The 20,255-nt window shown below is 40.0% G+C and overlaps 1 protein-coding gene across 4 annotated transcripts in view; it reads left to right on the plus strand.

Moving 5' to 3' along the window:
- LOC135198607 (uncharacterized) overlaps positions 1-20,255 on the plus strand; it is an 88,452-nt gene that overhangs the window by 60,337 nt on the left and 7,860 nt on the right. For 3 of the 4 annotated variants that reach the window (XM_064226340.1, XM_064226342.1, XM_064226341.1), the window contains exons 3-4: positions 6,544-6,758; positions 7,561-7,736. In XM_064226340.1, the coding sequence (XP_064082410.1) occupies positions 6,544-6,758; positions 7,561-7,736 (391 nt within the window). Of the gene's footprint in view, positions 1-6,543; positions 6,759-7,560; positions 7,737-20,255 lie in introns of those variants that run through there. The other variant, XM_064226343.1, reaches the window with a different exon arrangement.

Consider the following 20,255-nt stretch of genomic DNA (forward strand, 5'->3'; position numbering starts at 1 on the left):
CGAGGAGACCTTCCACCTTGCGTGTATACAGTCAAAGTTGGGATGTCTTCAGACGTTGGTGCAAGAGGAAGAACATTTCCTCTTCCAGTACCTCTGTGACCCAAATTGCGGATTTCCTTATTTTCCTCAAAGAAGAATGTCATCTGGTTGTGTCAACTATTAAGGGATACCGCAGTATGTTGGCGGCGGTATTTCGGCATAGAGGCTTAAATATATCCGATGATAAGGACCTGCATGATCTTATTAGATCATTTGAAACCATTAAGCGTCCTCATGTAGTACCGAACTGGAATCTAGACGTAGTCCTACAATTCCTTGGATCGTCTAGATTCGAACCTCCTGGCTTAGCCTCTTTCAAGGACTTGACGAAGAAGGCTATCTTCCTTTTGGCCCTAGCTACAGCTAAAAGAGTGAGTGAGCTCCAAGCTATGTGAGGGCAATGTAGGGTTTAAGGAAGATTCTATGGTATGTTCGTTTCTTCAAGTTTCCTTGCAAAAGAATGAAAACCCATCACGCCCTTGGCCAGGAGCTTTGAAGTTCGTAGTTTATCTTTTCTAGTAGGGAAGAGCCTGAAAGAACTCTTTGCCCTATGAGAATTATGAAGTATTTCCTTAAGAGGAAGGAACAACTTAAGGCTAATCAAGATGTACTTTGGTGCTCCGTAAAGGACCCCACTCGGCCCATGTCTAAGAATGCCCTTTCCTTTTTTCTGAGAAGCCTTATTACAGAGGCACATGTTGCCTGTAAGGAAGATCAGTTTAGACTACTGAAAGTGAAAGCTCACGAGGTGAGAGCCATCGCAACTTCGCTTGCATTCAGAAAAAATATGTCTGTGCGGAACTTGATGGAGGCGACTTTTTGGAGATGCCAATCGGTTTTCGCAAACCATACCTACGTGATGTAAAAATCACATATGATAAATGCTTACGCCTTGGGTCCTTTCGTATCGGCGGATTCGGTGCTGGGGCAGGGAGCTGAAACTTATCCTGTGTAAATTTTTTATATGTTACCCTATATTTTATATTGTTGTTTTTTGGTTGTCTGAAAGAGGTTGCAGGAGGCACCTCTTTTTGTCGTAATATTAACCCTTTGTATTTTGGTTAGGTGGTCTGGTGGGTTTTGGCTCCTTGCAGAGGTAGTGGGTAAGGATCGTTAGGTAAGCGGACAAGGTCCCTTCTAACAGCATCCGACTTGGATTCTACCACAATAGGGGATCACATATCCCAGTGGTAGATCCGAGAGTCTTTCAGCATCAGGTCACGTCCTAGCTGTAGCTCTCCAGGCAATGCAGACTCAGAGATAGTATCTATGAAGTCTTCATCCTGAAAAAGTGAGAACCAAGGTTTTTATATCCTACAACATTAGTTTGTTTCCCGTCTTACCTGTATTATTGAGCTGTCTCTTACCCTCCACCAAGGGTGCCAATCAGCTAAGTATATATCTGTCAGGGAAGTTCAGTACAAAAATGATATTGTTAAACTACAATAAAGTTTTGTACATACTTACCTGGCAGATATATACGATTAATGGCCCACCCAGCCTCCCCTCAGGAGACAGGTGGAAGAGAAAAATCTGACAAGCTTACGGGAGTGGTTCGTACATCCGCCACCCAGCGGCGGGTAAGGTAGACCACCTGACCTACCTGTCGCGTGTGCCGCGAGATTTGAAATTCTGTCGGGAACGTCGGAGACCTATAGCTAAGTATATATCTGCCAGGTAAGTATGTACAAAACTTTATTGTAGTTTAACAATATCATGTTTAAAGCAATTTTTGAGGGGGGGGTTACCAGGATAACACCGGTATTTACTTATCATGGGGGTTTCTGGGTTTATCCCCCGCGATTATCGAGGCCCTACTGTATATTGATATTCAGCTCATCAGGCCGGGCAAAGTGAGATCGGTCAATATTCGAAAAAACACAAATGGAAAGAGGAAGATATGCCAATGTACATGGTGAAAGAAAAAAAATTCTTAAAAATTTTCCCTACCTTCCATAAGAAGTTGAAAATTACTATTTACAACCCTTGTGGGGCGTCTTTTATGAGACAATCGTAAATTTTACCATCTTATATACAGTGGGGCATCCCTTAGTCGCAGATCAGCTGTCGTTGGATCAGTTATCCACAGGTTTTTCCTTGCACCACTTCTCAGTCTATATCATTGGTATGAATCGCAGCCTCATGGGCTTGTCCATGTGTATATGATGTTTATTGGTTGGTAGGCTAAGCCTCGGCTGCGGTCCGATAACCACCAACATACATGAAAAGACTCGCAATATGATACAAACTGACAATAAAGGTATTAAAACCATTCTTGCTTTATACATTATTGGCATATCTTCATAATGAATAGCCTATTCAAGGTATGACGTTTACCGGTAGGCTAAGCCTAGTTGCTGTGCGATAACCACCAACATACATGAACAGATTCACATTATGATAGTAACCCTTTAACGCTGATTGGACGTATTAAACGTCGATATAAATTGTCTGTTGGGTGCCGATTGGACATATGGTACGTCGATATAAAAATTTTTTTTTTTAAATTCGCGGAAAAATAGTTATAGGCCTACTAGGCAAAAACTTTTGAATCACGCGCCTTGGGGGATGCTGGGAGCTCATGGATCAAGGCATTGTTTTGTTACAATCGTTACCCAGGTGAGCAAGCGTGAATTTCTTTCTCCTCGCACTTAAAAGCATCAGCGACACATCTCAGAAATTATTTCGTCACCTTGACATGATTTTTGCACCATTTTATATTAGCCGTTACATGGAGTATTATATATGAAAATGTGCGCAATTTCATGTAGAATACAACAAAAAACAACTCATGGTTGTAGCTTTTATCAGTTTTTAAATATTTTCATATAAATAATGATAAGTGCCAAAATTTCAACCTTTGGTCAACTTTAACTCTACCGTAATGGTCGAAAAACGCAATTGTAAGCTAAAACTCTTATATTCTAGTAATATTCAATCATTTCCCATCATTTTGCAACAAATTGGAAGTCTCTAGCACAATATTTTGATTTATGGTGAATTTATGAAAAAAACTTTTTCCTTGTGTCCGCGCGGTAACTTCCGAAAAAATCATAAATATTTTTGTCCGATTGTAGTAATGTTTGCACCATTTTATTTGTTTCCACTTTCATCATGAGGCTTATGATTTTTTTCAAGGTTAAGTTTCTAAAACTTGAAATTTAAGTTTATTGTAAATGATGCCAGTTATGACGGCCTGTTCACAGAAGTGAGTTGAGTAGAGAGAGCAAATGTGCATTTCTGTATTGGTTAACTCGCGTGTCATGTGATTTTTGAAGACCGAATTTTGAAGCTAATTTTAAGGGGATCACATCATACTCAAGATATAAAATTAGCATATGTAATATTCACATATTAGTATCGTATTATAAAAATACAAACAACAAATATGGATCTTTTCCATGGAATTTTAAAAAAAGTTATGCTTTACTTCACGGTATCAAGTATTAGATGTAGTATTTTCATATTACTAATATACAGTAGTACCTCGAGATACGAAATTAATCCGTTCCGAGGCGCCCTTCGTATCATGAGGTTTTCGTATCTTGGACCACATTTTACATGTAAAATGGCTAATCCGTTCCAAGCCCTCCAAAAACACCCCAGTAAATTTCATAATAAAGCTAAATTGACCTATAAACAATGAAATACTACAACAATTTGGACCATTCCAATACCTAAATTAATAACAAAATGCAAAATGACCTGTAAATAAAGTGTATATTAGTGTACATGGTAACAAGAAATATACTGTACGTAAAATGTGGAAGCTTACCTTTTGAGTGAGGCTATCTCGAAAGTGGCGGCAGAGGAGGACGAGGACCAACGGCAGATAACGTACGTACACTTCACTTTATGAAAACACATAAAAAAATGTAAGGAAAACTAAAACTAAAATTTACGGAACACATTAACAAAACTGTAACACTTAACTTTACAAAAAACTAAAAATAAAATTTTTTTTTTCTTATTTTTATTTTATTTTATTTATTTAGTTATTTTTTTTTTTACAGAATTTCAACTTCATCACCACTTTCAACGTTCTGTTTATCACTTGGTTCTTCCTTTTTGCTTTCAACTTTCTTTTTTTCATCACTTGGTTCTTCCTTTTTGCTTTCAACTTTCTGTTTTTTATCACTTGGTTCTTCCTTTTTGCTTACTCCTGCTAATGCTGAAGGCCTCTTTAAAAAATAACGATCCCAGGAAGATTGCTTCTGCCTACTTTTCACAATGTTCCTGAAACGACTCGGGCAAACGTCATCGAACTGCGCATGCATATGACTTGTGTGAGCCTTTTCGGGGTGTCTTTTTTCGATAAACGATTGCACTTTATGAAAAGCGGCTAAGACATCCTTAATTTCTGCCGTTGTCATAGGGTCCTCCTCCTCTTCCTCGCCGTTGCTAGAGAACTCCTCTTGAGCGACGTTATGTTGCATGGCCTCCAACTCCTTCAGGTCATCCGTCGTAAGCTCCTCTTGGTGCTCCTCGAGAAGGTCGTTGATGTCGTCCTCATCGACGATCAGCCCCATGGACTTGCCGAGGGCAGCGATCTCGTCAAGATCTGGTTCCAAAACAGTTTCGGGATCGCCAACTGTTTCGGACTCTGCAGCACCAGCTTCGCCCACGTCGAATCCCTCGAAGTCTCTGGCGGATAAGGCATCAGGCCAGAGTTTCCTCGACGAGGAATTCAAGGTTCGCCTCGAAACCTCCTGCCAAGCTTGGTCGATGAGTCTGTTTCAAATGACGATGTCGAAATGCTCCTTCCAAAATTCACGCAAGGTGAGGTTTGTGGTATCGGTGATGTCGAAACATCTCTTGAAAAGATGTTTCGTGTACACCTTCTTAAAGTTTGCTATCACTTGCTGGTCCAAGGGCTGGAGGAGAGGGGTGATGTTGGGCGGAAGAAAAAGAATCTTAACGAAGGAATACTCCGCTAGGATATCTTCCTCGAGGCCAGGAGGGTGGGGAGGGGCATTGTCCAACACCAGCAGACATTTCAGAGGGAGGCGCTTCTCTTCCAAAAATTTCTTCACTGTCGGGCCGAAACACAGATTTACCCACTCGGTGAACAAAAGCCTCTTTACCCAGGCTTTTGCATTAGCCCTCCACATCACTGGAAGCTTCTCCTTCAGCACTTTGTGGGCCTTGAAGGCTCGAGGAGTCTCGGAATGATACACCAGTAGGGGCTTCACCTTGCAATCCCCTCTGGCGTTGGAACAAAGTGCGATCATAAGCCTGTCTTTCATAGGCTTATGCCCGGGTAGCTTCATCTCTTCTTCGTGATGTACGTCCGACGAACCATTTTTTTTCCAAAAAAGGCCAGTCTCATCACAGTTGAAAACCTGCTGAGAACTGTAGCCTTTCTTGATCATCATCTTAAGTAATGTAGGCATTACTTAAGGTTCTTTGCAGCATCCCTTTGGCCCCTAGCTGCAATTACTTTCATTCCTTTTATTGTACCTCCATTCATATTTTCTTTCTACCATCTAACTGTCCACCCTTTCCTAACAATTGTTTCATAGTGCAACTGTGAGGTTTTCCTCCTGTTACACCTTTCAAACCTTTCAATGTCCATTTCCATTTCAAAACTAAATGGCCTTAGTTGCCCCGGTACTTGGCATTTTGCCAAAAATCTTTATAATTTGAATCAATTGGCCTGTTCTGGATTGCCGATAACCGAGTCCGCCGATAACTGGGACTGCTGGTATCGTAGTGTAAAAATATGTCAGTCTTATTCTACTAATGTCATTTGTAACACAACTATGGTAATTTTTTACTATTGTGCGATGGGTGAAATGCAAACAAGACCGCTGTTGTTATCTGATTTGGTTGTTCATAGCAGAACAGCAGTTTCTTATTCGGTTTATGGCTGTATGCGTTTATACAACGAGTATAACATTACTAACGATACTTTTAGCATTCTATTTTACTTTTTTACCCTAAGTAGAAGATGGGAGGTAAAGGATAGAGGAAAAGAGATTAGCCTATTGTAATTTAGTTTCAAAATATGAACTTGTGTGATGCATGATAAAATAATTTTTTAAGGGTGAGAATTTGGGGGTCGCACGATATGCAATATTGTGTCTCAAAACGAGTATATATGGTAGTTAGGAATGTTTGTGAATAATTTTTGACAAACTGATAACTACCATGCCATCCGCATAGGATGTTTGCAGTGGTAGGTAAGCTTACACTCATTATCATTTAGTGAAGAAACTGTTCTCATAGTTGTTTTCCCATTCAAGTAAGATAGTTTTTAGTGTTCAGTTTTTTAGTGAAGTATAATGCCAGTGGCAATATACCTTTCAAATTACTTTTAAAACTTGGGTATGGTGTTTGTACTAGTGTGGTTTGTCTTTGGTTTTAAATCTTCCAGTTATTTTGGGGCCATTGAATACATATTCATTTTAATTATATTAAAATGCAGACTTATTTCATGTGATCAGAAAGAATAATAGTTAAGGTCTTCTAAGTTCATTGCTAAATTTTGATATATTTTTGCAGGCCTTCCTTCACTGGTACGCTCTTACGAGTTAAGTGGACAGGGAAGAGGACGACCTCGAGTCGGTGAAACTCTCAGACAGTCACAAAGAGCCAGTGTTAGGCAGAGTGAAGCCAACAATCATTATAGAGATATTGCTTTGAGGAAGTTCAACAATTTCACACAAATAATCATGTCTCCATCCACTACCAAAATGAAGAATTCTCTAAATTCTCGGGTAAATTGAAATTTTTTTTATTTCTGTAGAAATAGATATCTCTCTCTCTCTCTCTCTCTCTCTCTCTCTCTCTCTCTCTCTCTCTCTCTCTCTCTCTCTCTCTCTCATTACTAATTGCATGGACTCTGTCCTCTAGCTGCACCAGCTTTGTTAGCCCTTTACCTTACCCCACTTCTCACTCCATTTTTTTAGTGTCTCTGTCCAACCTCTTTAACTAGTACTTTTTGCTGTGTATCCAGGCCAACTCCTTATTCTATCAAATTCTCAAGTGTTGAATGTCTGGAAGGAGCTAATTGCTTATCTTTATTGCCTCAGTATCATAAATCAGTAAGTCTTAACCCAAATGTTTATTTATGTAGTGAAGTAGAAGTACAACTAGATAAGAAGGTCAACAGAACATTTTAGAGAAAATATTATTGATGAGACCAGTGAAAAAATACTTGAGTAAAACACAGGTTTCAGAATTTTGAGTGCACTACTTACCTTTTCAAATAAAATTTATTACCTGTACCAGTATTAGTACTTTCAGTGTATTGCGTACCTTTTCAGTTTACATGTAAAAAACTTGCTGTAAATATTTACTGTATGTATAATAAAGAACTTCATCTTGAATACTGTTTTTACTTATAAAACAATAGTATATATTATGCATAGAGTAATAGTATATACCATGCCTTTTGTCATGGATTTTTTTACTGGTAAAACTTTTGCATCATTGATTTAATGCATTGTGTGTCACTATTTGTTTTAAGAAGACACTATGTATTACTGAGGGAACCTAAGGAAATATTTATTGTTTCAGGTGTTGCGCGAGTTATGTGAAGCTCTTAATATCTTGAAAAGGGATGAAACAGTGAGAATGGTTTTATTGACAGCCACAGGACCAACATTTTGTCAGGGAGTAGATCTTACAGCACTGCAGCATCCTAATTTGGACACAAGGAAGAAAAATGCTGAAAATCTGGTTAGGGGCATCAAGTAAGTGTTTTTTTTTTCTTTCTTTCTTTTTTCCCACCCCTAACAGAACTAGAAACTATTATACTTGTAAAAAGAGAACCAAAAGCATGCACAGAGGAAGCAAAGTTGTGAATAGAATCCCTTGCACAGGTTAAAATTACTACTGCAAAACAGAGTGAAACGTTATCAAGATGTTAACCTATGCACAAAAACACCTGACAATAGTAAGTAAAACATAGGAAGGTTGACTACTCAAAGTATATTGCTGATAAACTTAAATGAAGCACATACCCACCTACACACAAAACCACAATGGTTACGTAAAAATATGAAATCTAAGAAAATACATAAAAAAAAATTAAACACCACACCTCAATGTGTGAAATGAAGTATGCAATGCAGTAACTAAAGATGTAAACACAGGGTAAATTTTACACAAACAGTTTCTATGATGAGGCAAAATGAGAAGTCAGTGATCAGAATAAATATTAGATTAATGGTAACTTTTCAAACAAAGTTCTTAGAAATAAAGTGCTTAAAATGTTAAGTCTAGGTGAAATAAGAATACTGCAATATATTGACAAAATACAGGTAAAGGAAACAATAACTATATAACAGAAAAAGTAAGTTTGTCTAGTTACATTTAAGTAAAGCAAATGAAATATGATACAGTATGGTATGCTGTACAGAAATATGTTAATGGTGTAAAACCAAGGTAGGTTGTGGGCAAACAGTTAGATATAGCCCATAGCCCTTATATACCTACCTGTTTACCCTTGCCCTACCTTGGTTTTATCACCAAGAAAGCAGTATGTACTTGTATGTGTGTGTGAGTATGTACATCTACACATCACTTTTCCTCAGTGATGACCTCACCGTTTAGTATTTTATATTTTTTTAGTCTAATTTGATTATCACACATAATAACAGTACAGAAGAGAATATGTGTATGTATGTGTAAGAACAGTACAGAAGAGAAATGTGCTCTGTGTTTTTTAACTAACTAAAGGATATTAACTTGTGATGAAGTAATCATGCACAGTGCACACAGAGAGAGATCATTCATTCAATCTGCACTAAGAAAATCTCCTATACACCCTTTCTCCCCTATCATTTATCATTTCTTGGTGTTTTGTCAAAAATTTCATTGTGCACGTTCAGATAACTCCTTGATGATTATTACACCTTATTATTTTATTATTTGAAAATAATTGAGCATTTCTGGTCTTGTATCCAAAAATATCAATGCAGTGTTTTTGTATCTGGTACAGTGGATAGTTTTTAGAAGTATTACTTACATTTCTACTTTCTCCTCGGTGTTTTTTTTTTATTATTATTATTATATGATGGTCAGTCACAGTTGGTTAAGTTACAGTTTTTTTTCATTGCCTATTATAACTACAAAAAATAAAAAATAAAAATTTCCATGAGAGAAAAAAATAAAAGTATTCTTTAAAAATGTTCTTTAAAAAATTCATGCAGTGTTTCCCAGTAACTTGAAAACTTTTTTTCACGGATGAAATAGTTGAAGTTGCCGGTATAGGCAGCCCACGGTTACCATCACCATCGGTTAGCGGCGTTTCAGTTTTATGGCGGTTTTAAATATATTCATTACAGGGTTTTACATTCTGTAGGGTTTGTAGCTCTGTTGTCTGGTTATCGGTTTCTTAGGCTAGGTTCAGCACCTCATAAAATGCAAACATAACGAATATGCATCTTTTCCTCTGCTCTTTTAAAAAGTTATCCTTTACTTCGCTTTATGTAGTAATACTGTATGTAGTCAATTATTTCTATTTGTGCTATAAAATACAAACAAACTGATCATGTTTTTGGTTTGGAAAATCAACTGAGGGCAGAGGTAAGATTATTTTGCTGTATTTAACTCAATTTAGAGTGATTTTCTTGCTTCTATTTTGCATAAATTAATCTTTAGAAACTATTCATATGTGACAAGGTTATTTTTCTTTAAATGAAGAGTTTATAAGTTGAAAATTTATGTAAATAAGTGAACTAGACCTGTATTTTTTTCGTTAATAGATGGCGTTGTTGTCTGGTTATCTGTACATATATCGGTACTTGCCGAAGCACCAAGAGACCCTTCTAAAATACAAACATAACGAATATGCATCTATTCCTTGGCTTTTTTTAAAAGTTATGCTTTACTTCACTGTATCCAATAATGGTGTATGTACTAGTCTCATATTGCTACGTATAGTAGTAGTATAAAATATAAGCAAAGCTGTCCATGTTTTGCTTTGGAAAATTCAGCTGAGGGCAGAGGCATGGTTATTTCGCCCTACTTAAGTCGATATTCTTGCTTCTATTAAGCGTAAACAGGTTATTTTTGGTTATACGAAGTGCTTTTAAGTTGAAATATGAATGAAATATGTACATCTTGTTATGAACTTTATTTATTTATTTATTTTATTATTTTTTTTTTAAATAGATGGTGTCGGGAGCATGTTATTTTGTGTGAAAAACTGATTACGTTTGTTATTTTCATCCTATATCATAATAATATGATATTTACATATTTATCTGTTAGCGGCATGAAAACAATAGTAAAATGTATTCATTTTGTACAAGTAACTTACCCAGCAGATATATACTTAGCTATAGACTCTGTCGTCCCGACAGAATTTCAAAACTCGCGGCACACGCGACAGGTAGGTCAGGGGATCCACCATTCCCGCCGCTGGGTGGCGGGGTCTGGAACTATTCCCGTTTTCTAAGCCATAATTTCTCTGTCGGTTGAACGGACAACACCTATTGTTCGTTCCTCCATCTTGGATTTCAACTCGTTTGCCGAGAATTTGGATTGGTTTTTTGGTGACGTATTCTGTTTTTTCTCTGGCTTGGCATACGCTTATTGTGGACTGTTTTTCGACTTTGGTTTTGACTACTCTTTCACGATGTCTGACGCTAAGGCTTCACCTATGTTTAGAGTTTGCAGTAGGGAAGGTTGTAAGGTTAGGCTGCCTAAATCGGCATTAGATCCTCATAGTATTTGCGCTAAATGCAGGGAGAATGATTGTTCTTTTAATAACACCTGTGTTGAATGCGAGAACCTTACGGAGCTTGAATGGAAGAACTTATCATCATATGTTAGGAAGCTCGAGAGAGATAGAGTGAGAAAGGCTTCAGCCAGGTCATCTAGTAGATCTTGCTCTTTAGAACAAGAAGTTAACTCTCCTACTAACGATTTTCCCTTAGCCTCAGCTGCTTCTCCCTGTTCTGAATCCAAAGATTCTTCGTCAGAAAGGGAAAATGTTAAAGCTTCAATTAAGAAACTTCAAGCTCAGCTACGAGCTCTAAACCAAGGTAAGAGTGGTGATAGTGACTTGTGCAGTGTCCCCAGTGCAGTGGAGGGGGCGTCTGAACCGGTTCCTCATTGCTCCTAGGCCTAGACCGCTTCCAAACTCCCAGGACCAGGGGAGGAGGAATGTCGAAAGCCGCAGGGAGGATGCAGAACATCCCCAACGGTCAGGCGTCCCTTCGGCAGATCCTGTTGTAAAGTCCCAGGCTGCCTCGGATTGCCGCAGAAAAGGCGTCCTAAGGGAGTGTTTTTTGGCCTCAGACTCTTCCTCTCCTAAACGAGGATGGAGTTCGGCCTCTCTTTCGCGCCCTTTGAAGAGAGCCTGGAAGGCGCCTAAAGGAGACGCGGCTGATTCCAGCCCAGAGCGTTTTCCTGAGGATTGGCCTTCGGGACCTAAGAAGACTAAACAAGAGGAGCCTTCTCTTCAGGATCCTACGAAGAAGTTTTTGTTTAATCTGCAAGAGCAGTTAGCTTCTCTAGTAGGCTCCTTTGCTAAGGACTCGACAAGGAGGAAAGATGTTTCGCTCCCTGTTAAGAGTTCCGCTAAGCGCCCCTCTTCGTATAGGAGAGAACCCTCACAATCTCCAGGGCGTTTATCGCCTTCGTCGAGAGACTTGTCTGATAGGAGTTGTTCTCCTGAGAGAAGAGTTCTTTCGCCCTATAGGCTGTCTTCCCCGAAGCGCCCTCTGAGACGCCGCGAATCGAGCAGAAGTCTCGATCGGTTTAGGTTTAAGGAACCGGAAAACCGATTTAAGTATCAGGATCCTTTGGGTCTGCAGGACCAGGAGCCAGACAGGCGCAAAGAGGCAGCAAGACGCAAGAAAGGGCGTCAAGAGCCTCTCAGACCACAGGATTCAGGACGTCAGGATTCTGCTAGAAGGCAGGAATCAGGACGCCATGAGCCAGGACGCCATGAGTCAGGGCGCCAGGAGTCAGGGCGCCAGGAGTCAGGGCGCCAGGAGTCAGGGCGCCAGGGGTTAGGACGCCAGGATGCAGGACGCCAGGAGTACGTTAGGCGTCAAGAGTTAGGGCGCCAAGAGCCTGTTAAGCGTCATGAATCAGGACACGGGGATCTTTTCAAGCGCCCTGAATCAGGGCGCCAGGAGCCTAGCAAGCGCCACGAACCTGGCGAACCTAGACAACAAGAGTCTAGTAGGCGCAAGAGTGTTTCCGACAGGCAGGAGCCTCACTCTTCGTATAGAAGTGCTAATGTTCAGCGCTCCCCTTCTCGGGAAAGGAGTTCTTCTCCCGGGAAGAGCCAGATCACTCCCAAGCGGTCTCCTTCTGTGGATCAGTTGGACCAGGTATCGGAAGAAGAAGAGCCAGTAGATGTAGCAGTTTCTGACTACAAGAGACTTTCTCTTTTGCTGCTAAAGGAGTTCGGAGACTCCCTTCATCCTGCGGACCCTCCTTCACCAGGATCGTTGATGTCTAGCACTAAAGCTCTCAAGTCGTCTTCCTTCGTCAAGATGCGCCCCGCTCTTTGTATGAAAAAGGCATTAAAGACTTTTTCAGAGTGGTTGACTTCCAGAAGGGAAGCGGGCAAGACAGTTTTTTCCTGCCCTCCTTCCAAGTTAACAGGCAAACCAGGAAGGTGGTACGAGACCAAAGAACCTATGGGGTTAGGCCTTCCTTCTTCCGCAGATGCGGATTTTGCTTCCTTAGTGGACTCTTCTAGGAGGAAGTCTTTGCTGTCTGCTAAGGCAACTTGGGGCATGTGTGAGCTAGACCACCTTCTAAAGGGCCTCTTTAAAACCCTAGAAGTCTTCAATTTTATGGACTGGGCTTTGGGAGCTTTAGCTAAGAGAGCTCAGGACGCTGACTTTGTTTCCATGGAGGAACTTTCGAGCGTCCTGGCTTGCCTGGACAGAGCGGTCATGGACGGTTCCGTAGAAGTTGCCTCTCTTTTTGGAACGGGAGTCTTAAAGAAGAGATCGGTCTTTAGCTCTTTTCTAGCAAGAGCAGTATCACCTTTGCAAAGGACATCTCTTCTTTTTGCACCGTTATCCCCGCACCTATTTCCACAGGAGACTGTTAGAGAGGTTTCTAAATCTCTTACGGAGAAGGCAACTCAGGATCTCCTCACGCACTCAGCCAAGAAGTTTAGGCCGGCAGTGCCCATAGAGAAAAAAGAGAGACCCTCTTTTGTACAGCCCTTTCGAGGTGCCTCCTCTTCTAGAGCCCCTCTTAGAGGTCGCAGACCAGATAGAAGGAGTAGACCATCTAGAAGGTCCTTCGGGAAGTCTAGATGAGCAGGGAGTCCTCCAGACGAAAGTAGGCGCCAGACTACTCCACTTTGCCAAAGTCTGGTCCCTCTCTATCCTGAAAAAAGGATACTTGATCCCCTTCAGGGAAAATCCTCCCTTGACGACAACTCCAAGGGAGTTGACTGCAAGATACTCGGATCCGGTCCGAAAGCTTGCTATTTTGCAAGCAGTGGAACAGATGATTTCCAAGGAAGCGGTAGAACTGGTTCAAGATCTCCAGTCTCCAGGATTCTACATCGGCTATTCCTGGTACCGAAAGCATCGGGGGATGGAGACCGGTTCTAGACGTCAGTGCCCTGAATTTCTTTGTATTGAAGAAGAAATTTTCAATGGAGACGTCTTCCTCTGTTCTATCTGCTCTTCGTCCAGGGGACTGGATGGTGTCCCTGGACCTTCAGGATGCGTATTTCCATGTGCCAATACATCCGGCAGCAAGGAAGTATCTGAGGTTCATGTTCCAAGGGAAAGTGTTCCAGTTCCGAGCGATGTGCTTCGGACTTTCGACTGCCCCTCAAGTCTTCACGGACATCATGAAGAATGTAGCTTATTGGCTACATCTGGAAGGGATCAGGATCTCGTTATATCTGGACGATTGGCTAATAAGAGCCCAATCGGAGAAAAAATGTCTGGAGGACCTATTAGTTACTCTAAATTTGACAAAGTCCCTAGGACTTTTAGTAAATCGCGAGAAATCCATGCTGACTCCCCAGCAGAGTATTGTCTATCTGGGGATTCAGATGGATTCTCGGGATTTTCTAGCGTATCCTTCGCAGGAAAGGAGAGAACGCTGCTTAGAAAAGGTGGCAGTCTTCTTAAGGAAAGAACAGTGTTCCGCGAGGGAATGGATGAGCTTACTGGGGACCCTCTCCTCGATGGAACAGTTCGTTTCCTTAGGAAGACTACACCTACGACCCTTCAATTTTATCTGAAGGAGAAGTGGGATTGGAAGTCCAACAATCTAGGAGATACATTTCCAATCTCGAAAGGGATCAAGGAGAATATCCGTTGGTGGTTAGATCCACAGAAACTAAGCAAGGGAATCTCCCTTCGCTTACAGAACCCTCGCCTAGCGTTGTTTGCAGACGCCTCAGATTCAGGGTGGGGAGCGACCCTAGGTTCGGAAGAAGTGTCAGGCACTTGGGAAGGAGAACAAGTGTCCTGGCACATAAACAAGAAGGAACTAACAGCCATTCATCTAGCTTTAGTTCATTTCGAGGAACAGGTCTCAGGTCTGGGGATTCAGATTCACTCGGACAACACAACAGCCCTCGCTTATATAAAGAAACAAGGGGGGACGCATTCCTTTTCCCTGTACGAATCAGCAAAGGATCTGCTGATTTGGGCTCAGGAAAGGAAGATCTCTCTCCTCACAAGGTTTGTGCAGGAGAGAAAAATGTCCGGGCAGATCTGTTAAGCAGAAAAGAACAAGTCCTACCCACGGAATGGACTCTCAATCCTCAGATTTGCCAACAACTTTGGCATCTGTGGGGAAGGCCCAATATAGACCTATTCGCGACCAACAAGAATCACAGATTAGAGACCTATTGCTCCCCGATCTCGGATCCACAAGCAGTAGCAGTAGACAGCTTTCTGCTAGATTGGACGGGCTTGGATGCATACGCCTTCCCTCCTTTCAAGATAGTAGGGGAAGTATTGAGGAAGTTCGCTTGCTCGGAAGGAACAAGAATGACCCTCATCGCTCCCTTCTGGCCAGCTCTCGATTGGTTCACAGAGGTGCTGGAGTGGTTAGTAGATTTTCCAAGATCGCTTCCACTAAGGAACGATCTTCTCAAACAACCCCACTTCGACAGGTTTCACAAAAACCTCCACCCCGCTCTAAGTCTGACCGCCTTCAGACTGTCGAAGGACTTGTCAGAGCAAGGGGCTTTTTCACGAGAAGTGGCGAAGGCTATTGCAAGAGCCAGAAGAGTCTCCACCTCTAAAGTATATCAGTCGAAGTGGGAGTTGTTTAGAAGATGGTGTAAGGGAAAGAAAATATCCTCTTCCAGTACCTCTGTAACTGAAATCGCAGAGTTTCTCCTATATTTGAGAAAAGACTGTAACCTGGCAGTTTCAACAGTGAAGGGTTACAGAAGTATGCTGGCCTCAGTTTTTTCGACATAGAGGAATAGATCTGACGAATAATAAAGATCTTCATGACCTTATAAGGTCTTTTGAGACCACGAAAGAACATGTAATCAAGAAGCCTAGCTGGAACTTGGATGTGGTCCTCAACAAGTTCCTAATGTCGGAAAAATTTGTACCGTCTCACGCAGCTTCGTTTAGAGACTTAACGAGAAAGTCATTATTCCTTTTTGCGTTAGCAACAGCCAAGAGAATTAGCGAGTTGCAAGCTTTGGAAGGTAAAGTGGGGTTTAATAAGGATTCAGCAATTTGCTCCTTTAAACCATTTTTTCTAGCAAAAAATGAAAATCCCTCAAAGCCTTGGCCAAGAAGCTTTGAAATAAAAGGACTATCTTCATTAACAGGGAGAGAACTAGAAAGGACTTTGTGTCCAGTCAGGGCACTCAAGTTCTACCTGGAGAAGAAGAAGTTGCTGAAAGGTACAGAAGAAAGTCTTTGGTGCTCTGTAAGAGATCCGAAAAGATCGATTTCTAAGAACGCCCTTACATACTTCATAAAAGATGTAATAAGGGAAGCTCACCTTAAGTGCGATGAAGAGCATCTCAAGGTTCTCAGAGTGAGAGCTCATGAAGTGAGAGCCATAGCTACATCTATGGCATTTCACAAAACATGGTCTCTTCAGGCTCTTATAGAGTCGACGTTTTGGAGATGTAATTCTGTGTTCGCCTCGAATTACCTAAGAGACGTTAAAATTTCGTACGAAAAGTGCTTTGCTCTGGGAGCGTATGTTTCGGCGAATTCAGTGCTGGGAGAAGGGGCTGAGGCTAATCTTTCCTAATTTAGTTTAGTGCTTAAATTACTTTTTATTGGTGGTTGTTTTTATTGGTTAATTGTCAGAGGGAATAGGGAACCCTCTTACAATTCATAGATTATAACAATACTAACATGGTCAGGTGATCGGGATTGGCTTCAGTGCTCTTTGTGATTTTTTTAATAACCTTAACTCTGTCATGTAAGAGGGCGAGTCCCATTGATATGACAAAAAGGTCAAGGCTCTACCATGTAAGTGGGTCAGCCCCCATTGGTACGATCCAGTATAGGCTCTGTCGCGTAAGCGGGCTAGCCCCCATTGACACGATCCAAAGAGTTATTCAACCATAGGTTCATTCCTCGTTGAAACTCTTGAGGCAGGCAGACTCATCGACAGTAGTCATGAAGTCTTCAGCCCAATCAGGTAGGAACTATGGATTATGTTATCCAAGAACATAAGTTGTTTTTTCCCTGTTTTTTAATGTATTTAGTTTAAGTATTATTTTGTTTTTAGCTGTCTCTTGCCCGCCACCAAGGGTGCCAATCAGCTAAGTATATATCTGCTGGGTAAGTTACTTGTACAAAAATGATATTGTTAAGATACAATAAAGTTTTGTACATACTTACCTGGCAGATATATACGATTAATGGCCCACCCATCCTCCCCTCAGGAGACAGGTGGAAGAGAAATTATGGCTTAGAAAACGGGAATAGTTCCAGACCCCGCCACCCAGCGGCGGGAATGGTGGATCACCTGACCTACCTGTCGCGTGTGCCGCGAGTTTTGAAATTCTGTCGGGACGACCGAGTCTATAGCTAAGTATATATCTGCCAGGTAAGTATGTACAAAACTTTATTGCATCTTAACAATATCATTTCATGGCAATTATATTTTATTAAAATACATTTTCTCCACTATTATTTGTGGCCGAGTTTCATCATGTTGCAGATGCAAGATAGTGTATAGTCATTAGCAGTGTGAACATTGTTTTCTCAGCTTCAGCTACAAATGCAGCTTAAATTTAGCAGTATTATATTATCGTGCTGGTATTTTCTCCATAGCGAATAAATGTGTAACGTAAAAATATATCAGTCCTATTCTACTTAATGTCATTTGTAACAAAACTACAGTAATTTGTTACTATCGTACGATGGCTGAAATGCAAGCAAAACATTATCAGATTTGGTTTGGTTGTTGTACCAAAACAGCTGTTATTGTTCAGTTGGTTATGGGTGCAGCGTTTTATCAACGATTATAACGGTACTAATGAGACTTTTGTCATTCTCATTTGCTTTTTTTTTAACTGGTTTAACTAGAAATGATAAATAAAGAGATGAAGGAATTAACATCTGAAAAACTTCTGAAAAATCTCTCTCTCTCTCTCTCACTCTCTCTCGTCTCTCTCTCTATCTCTTCTCTCTCTCTCTCTCTCTCTCTCTCTCTCTCTCTCTCTCTCTCTCTCAATAAGTTCATTGAATCTGACATTAAAAATTTGTAGAACTACCCTGGTTGTAAATGATTAGGCAAATGAAATTCCACATTTTCATTAAAGAGTTATTACATATTAGAGCAAAATATCTGGCCGTGACGCTGTCTAAGGCATAGCCAACAAGTCTAGGGCACCTAAAGGGGATTATGATGCCCGTAGATTTTAGAGTGTCGGTTAAATGCGAATTTCGCTTAGCGTCAGGCGCCCAGGAACAGAACCCCTGCCGTCAACTGGGGCTGCCAGTAAAGTGGTACCTCGATATACGAAAGGCTCAGCTTATGAAAAATTCGAGTTACGAAAGCAAATACTACGAAGATTTTTTTGGCTCTACATACGAAAATAGTTAAAGTTACGAAAGGTTGTTGCTGTAAAGTCCCGAGATTCGCCCTGAGCACCGATAACAATTTTAAAACACGTGCGCCGCCAACTGAGTAGACTCGCCACCATCCCCCCGCTCTCCCATTGGTTCCTGATGCTAATCACTGCCGTAAGATCCTGCTCTCCTATTGGTCAGCATCTACCCCATGTGCTCTATGTATTCTATTGGTAAAAGGATGCTGTAAATTGAAAAACTTATTCATGCAATATATTTAATAAAAAAAAAAAATTAGGTAAAGATAGAATAAAAAATAGAAATGAATGGTTATTATACTGTTTGGTAGTTTCAGTAGTTGAAGAGAGAGAATGAAAATTTGATTACTGTACGTACTGTATGCTAGGTAAGAGTGGTTGCTTGGCGATTGTTCGGTTCTCGTAAATGGTGAACGTAAACAGAAGGTTGAAGTTTTTTTTTTTTTTTTTTTTTTTTTTTATTATTATTGTTTATTATAGTAAATGGTTACTTAATAATAATTATTTGAAATGAGTACATGCAATAATTTAATAATAAAAATTGTGAATTAGATATCATAAAATATAAAGTAAATCAGACTGCTATCATCAAAGCCAACAAATATTTTCTAGAATTCTTCTGTTTTAATATTATATGTTTCATTATAGCTGTCAGTAACTTGTTATCTCCATTAGGTAAAGATAGAATAAAGAATAGAAATGAATGTTTATTAGACTTACGGTGTGCTAGGAAAAGTGGTTGCTTGGCGATCATTCGGTACTCGTAAGTGCTGAATGTAAACTAAAGGTTGGAAGCTTTTTTGTGTGTGTGTGTGTGTGTGTGTGTGTGTGTGTGTGTGTGTGTATTATAGTTAATGATTAGTTAATAATTATTTGAAATGATTATATACTGATTATTTATACATTTTATTGGCATATTCTAATCTTTTAGCTTCTTAATTTTAGATGTCAGAATCATAGACTAGGCTACAGTAGCAACTGCTAACATTGGCTAGGCTTATTGGTAAGGGACATATGCTAAAGTCCTAATATATGCAGTAAAAATGGGGTTGAACATTTCATGCAGTTGAATATTACTCAAGTATGTACAGTATTTTGCCTTTTTGGAGTCATATTTCTTCCGTCGGATCAGCATCGTAACCCTAAAACGTGTTGTAAGCCTGGAAATATAATTTACTGTGGTGTTTTTGTAGGGCTTGGAATGAATTAGTCAATTTACATGTAAAATGCTGTTCAAGATACGAAAATCTCTGTTATGAAGGCTGCCTCGGAACAGATTAATTTCGTACATCGAGGTACCACTGTATATATATGCAAGAATTTCGCTAATTTTTTTTCTATGACAAAGATGTATAAATTTTACACTATAGTGATGTGACTTTCTTGACACACGGTGCATCTCTCTGAAATGTTAAAAAGTCATAAAAATAGTATATATCTTATGGACAATAACCTAAATTTAAATGGTGTTTCCCAGGGGATGTCTTTAGTGGCACACTTTACTTTAGCAACAAAAATCAGTAGTAATCTACTTATTGGAATTAAAATTAACCTTTATATGGGTGATGTTGCCATATATTATGCAGCAGCATTGCAAAAAATATGCAGAATGAATCATTAATAAAAACAAATAGAGATGAATGGGCCTTATCTGTAGGCTTCAAATCTTCTGTAGATAAACCCAGTCAGTCATGTTTTATAAAAATGAAGCATGGAAAAATGGTAAAGAAATATTTAAAATCGGAAATAGTATACCAATTGGCCAGATAGTTAAATTTTTAGAATTAGTATTAGGTACTTAAAGAACGAAAAGCCCACAAAACATACATGAAATTAAAATGTAAAAGAGCATTAAATACAATTAAAAAAACCATCCAACACTACCTGGAGAGTCAATAGACCCTTACTGTACTGTAAAAGCAACAGTATTGTTTTGTCATTGATTATGGAAGCGAAATATATGGCTCAGCATCTGACACAGTGCCGAAAACAGACCCAGTTCATAACAAAGGCCTTAGAATATGTTTAGGAGCTTTTAGATTGATCACCACCAAACAAGTTGAGTGTAGTGAACCACCACTTTATCCAAAGAGAACTAATAACCGTGAAAAGTGCCCTTAGATTTCAGACAAGTGATCACCAGCAATAAAAAATTTTTTGCATGAAGAGATGTGTTTATAGATATAATACAATACGTTGACCTTTCTCAGCTAGAGCTGGT

This window comes from Macrobrachium nipponense, chromosome 22, assembly GCF_015104395.2.
Source record: "Macrobrachium nipponense isolate FS-2020 chromosome 22, ASM1510439v2, whole genome shotgun sequence".
In the NCBI taxonomy this organism is placed as follows: Eukaryota; Metazoa; Arthropoda; class Malacostraca; order Decapoda; family Palaemonidae; genus Macrobrachium; species Macrobrachium nipponense.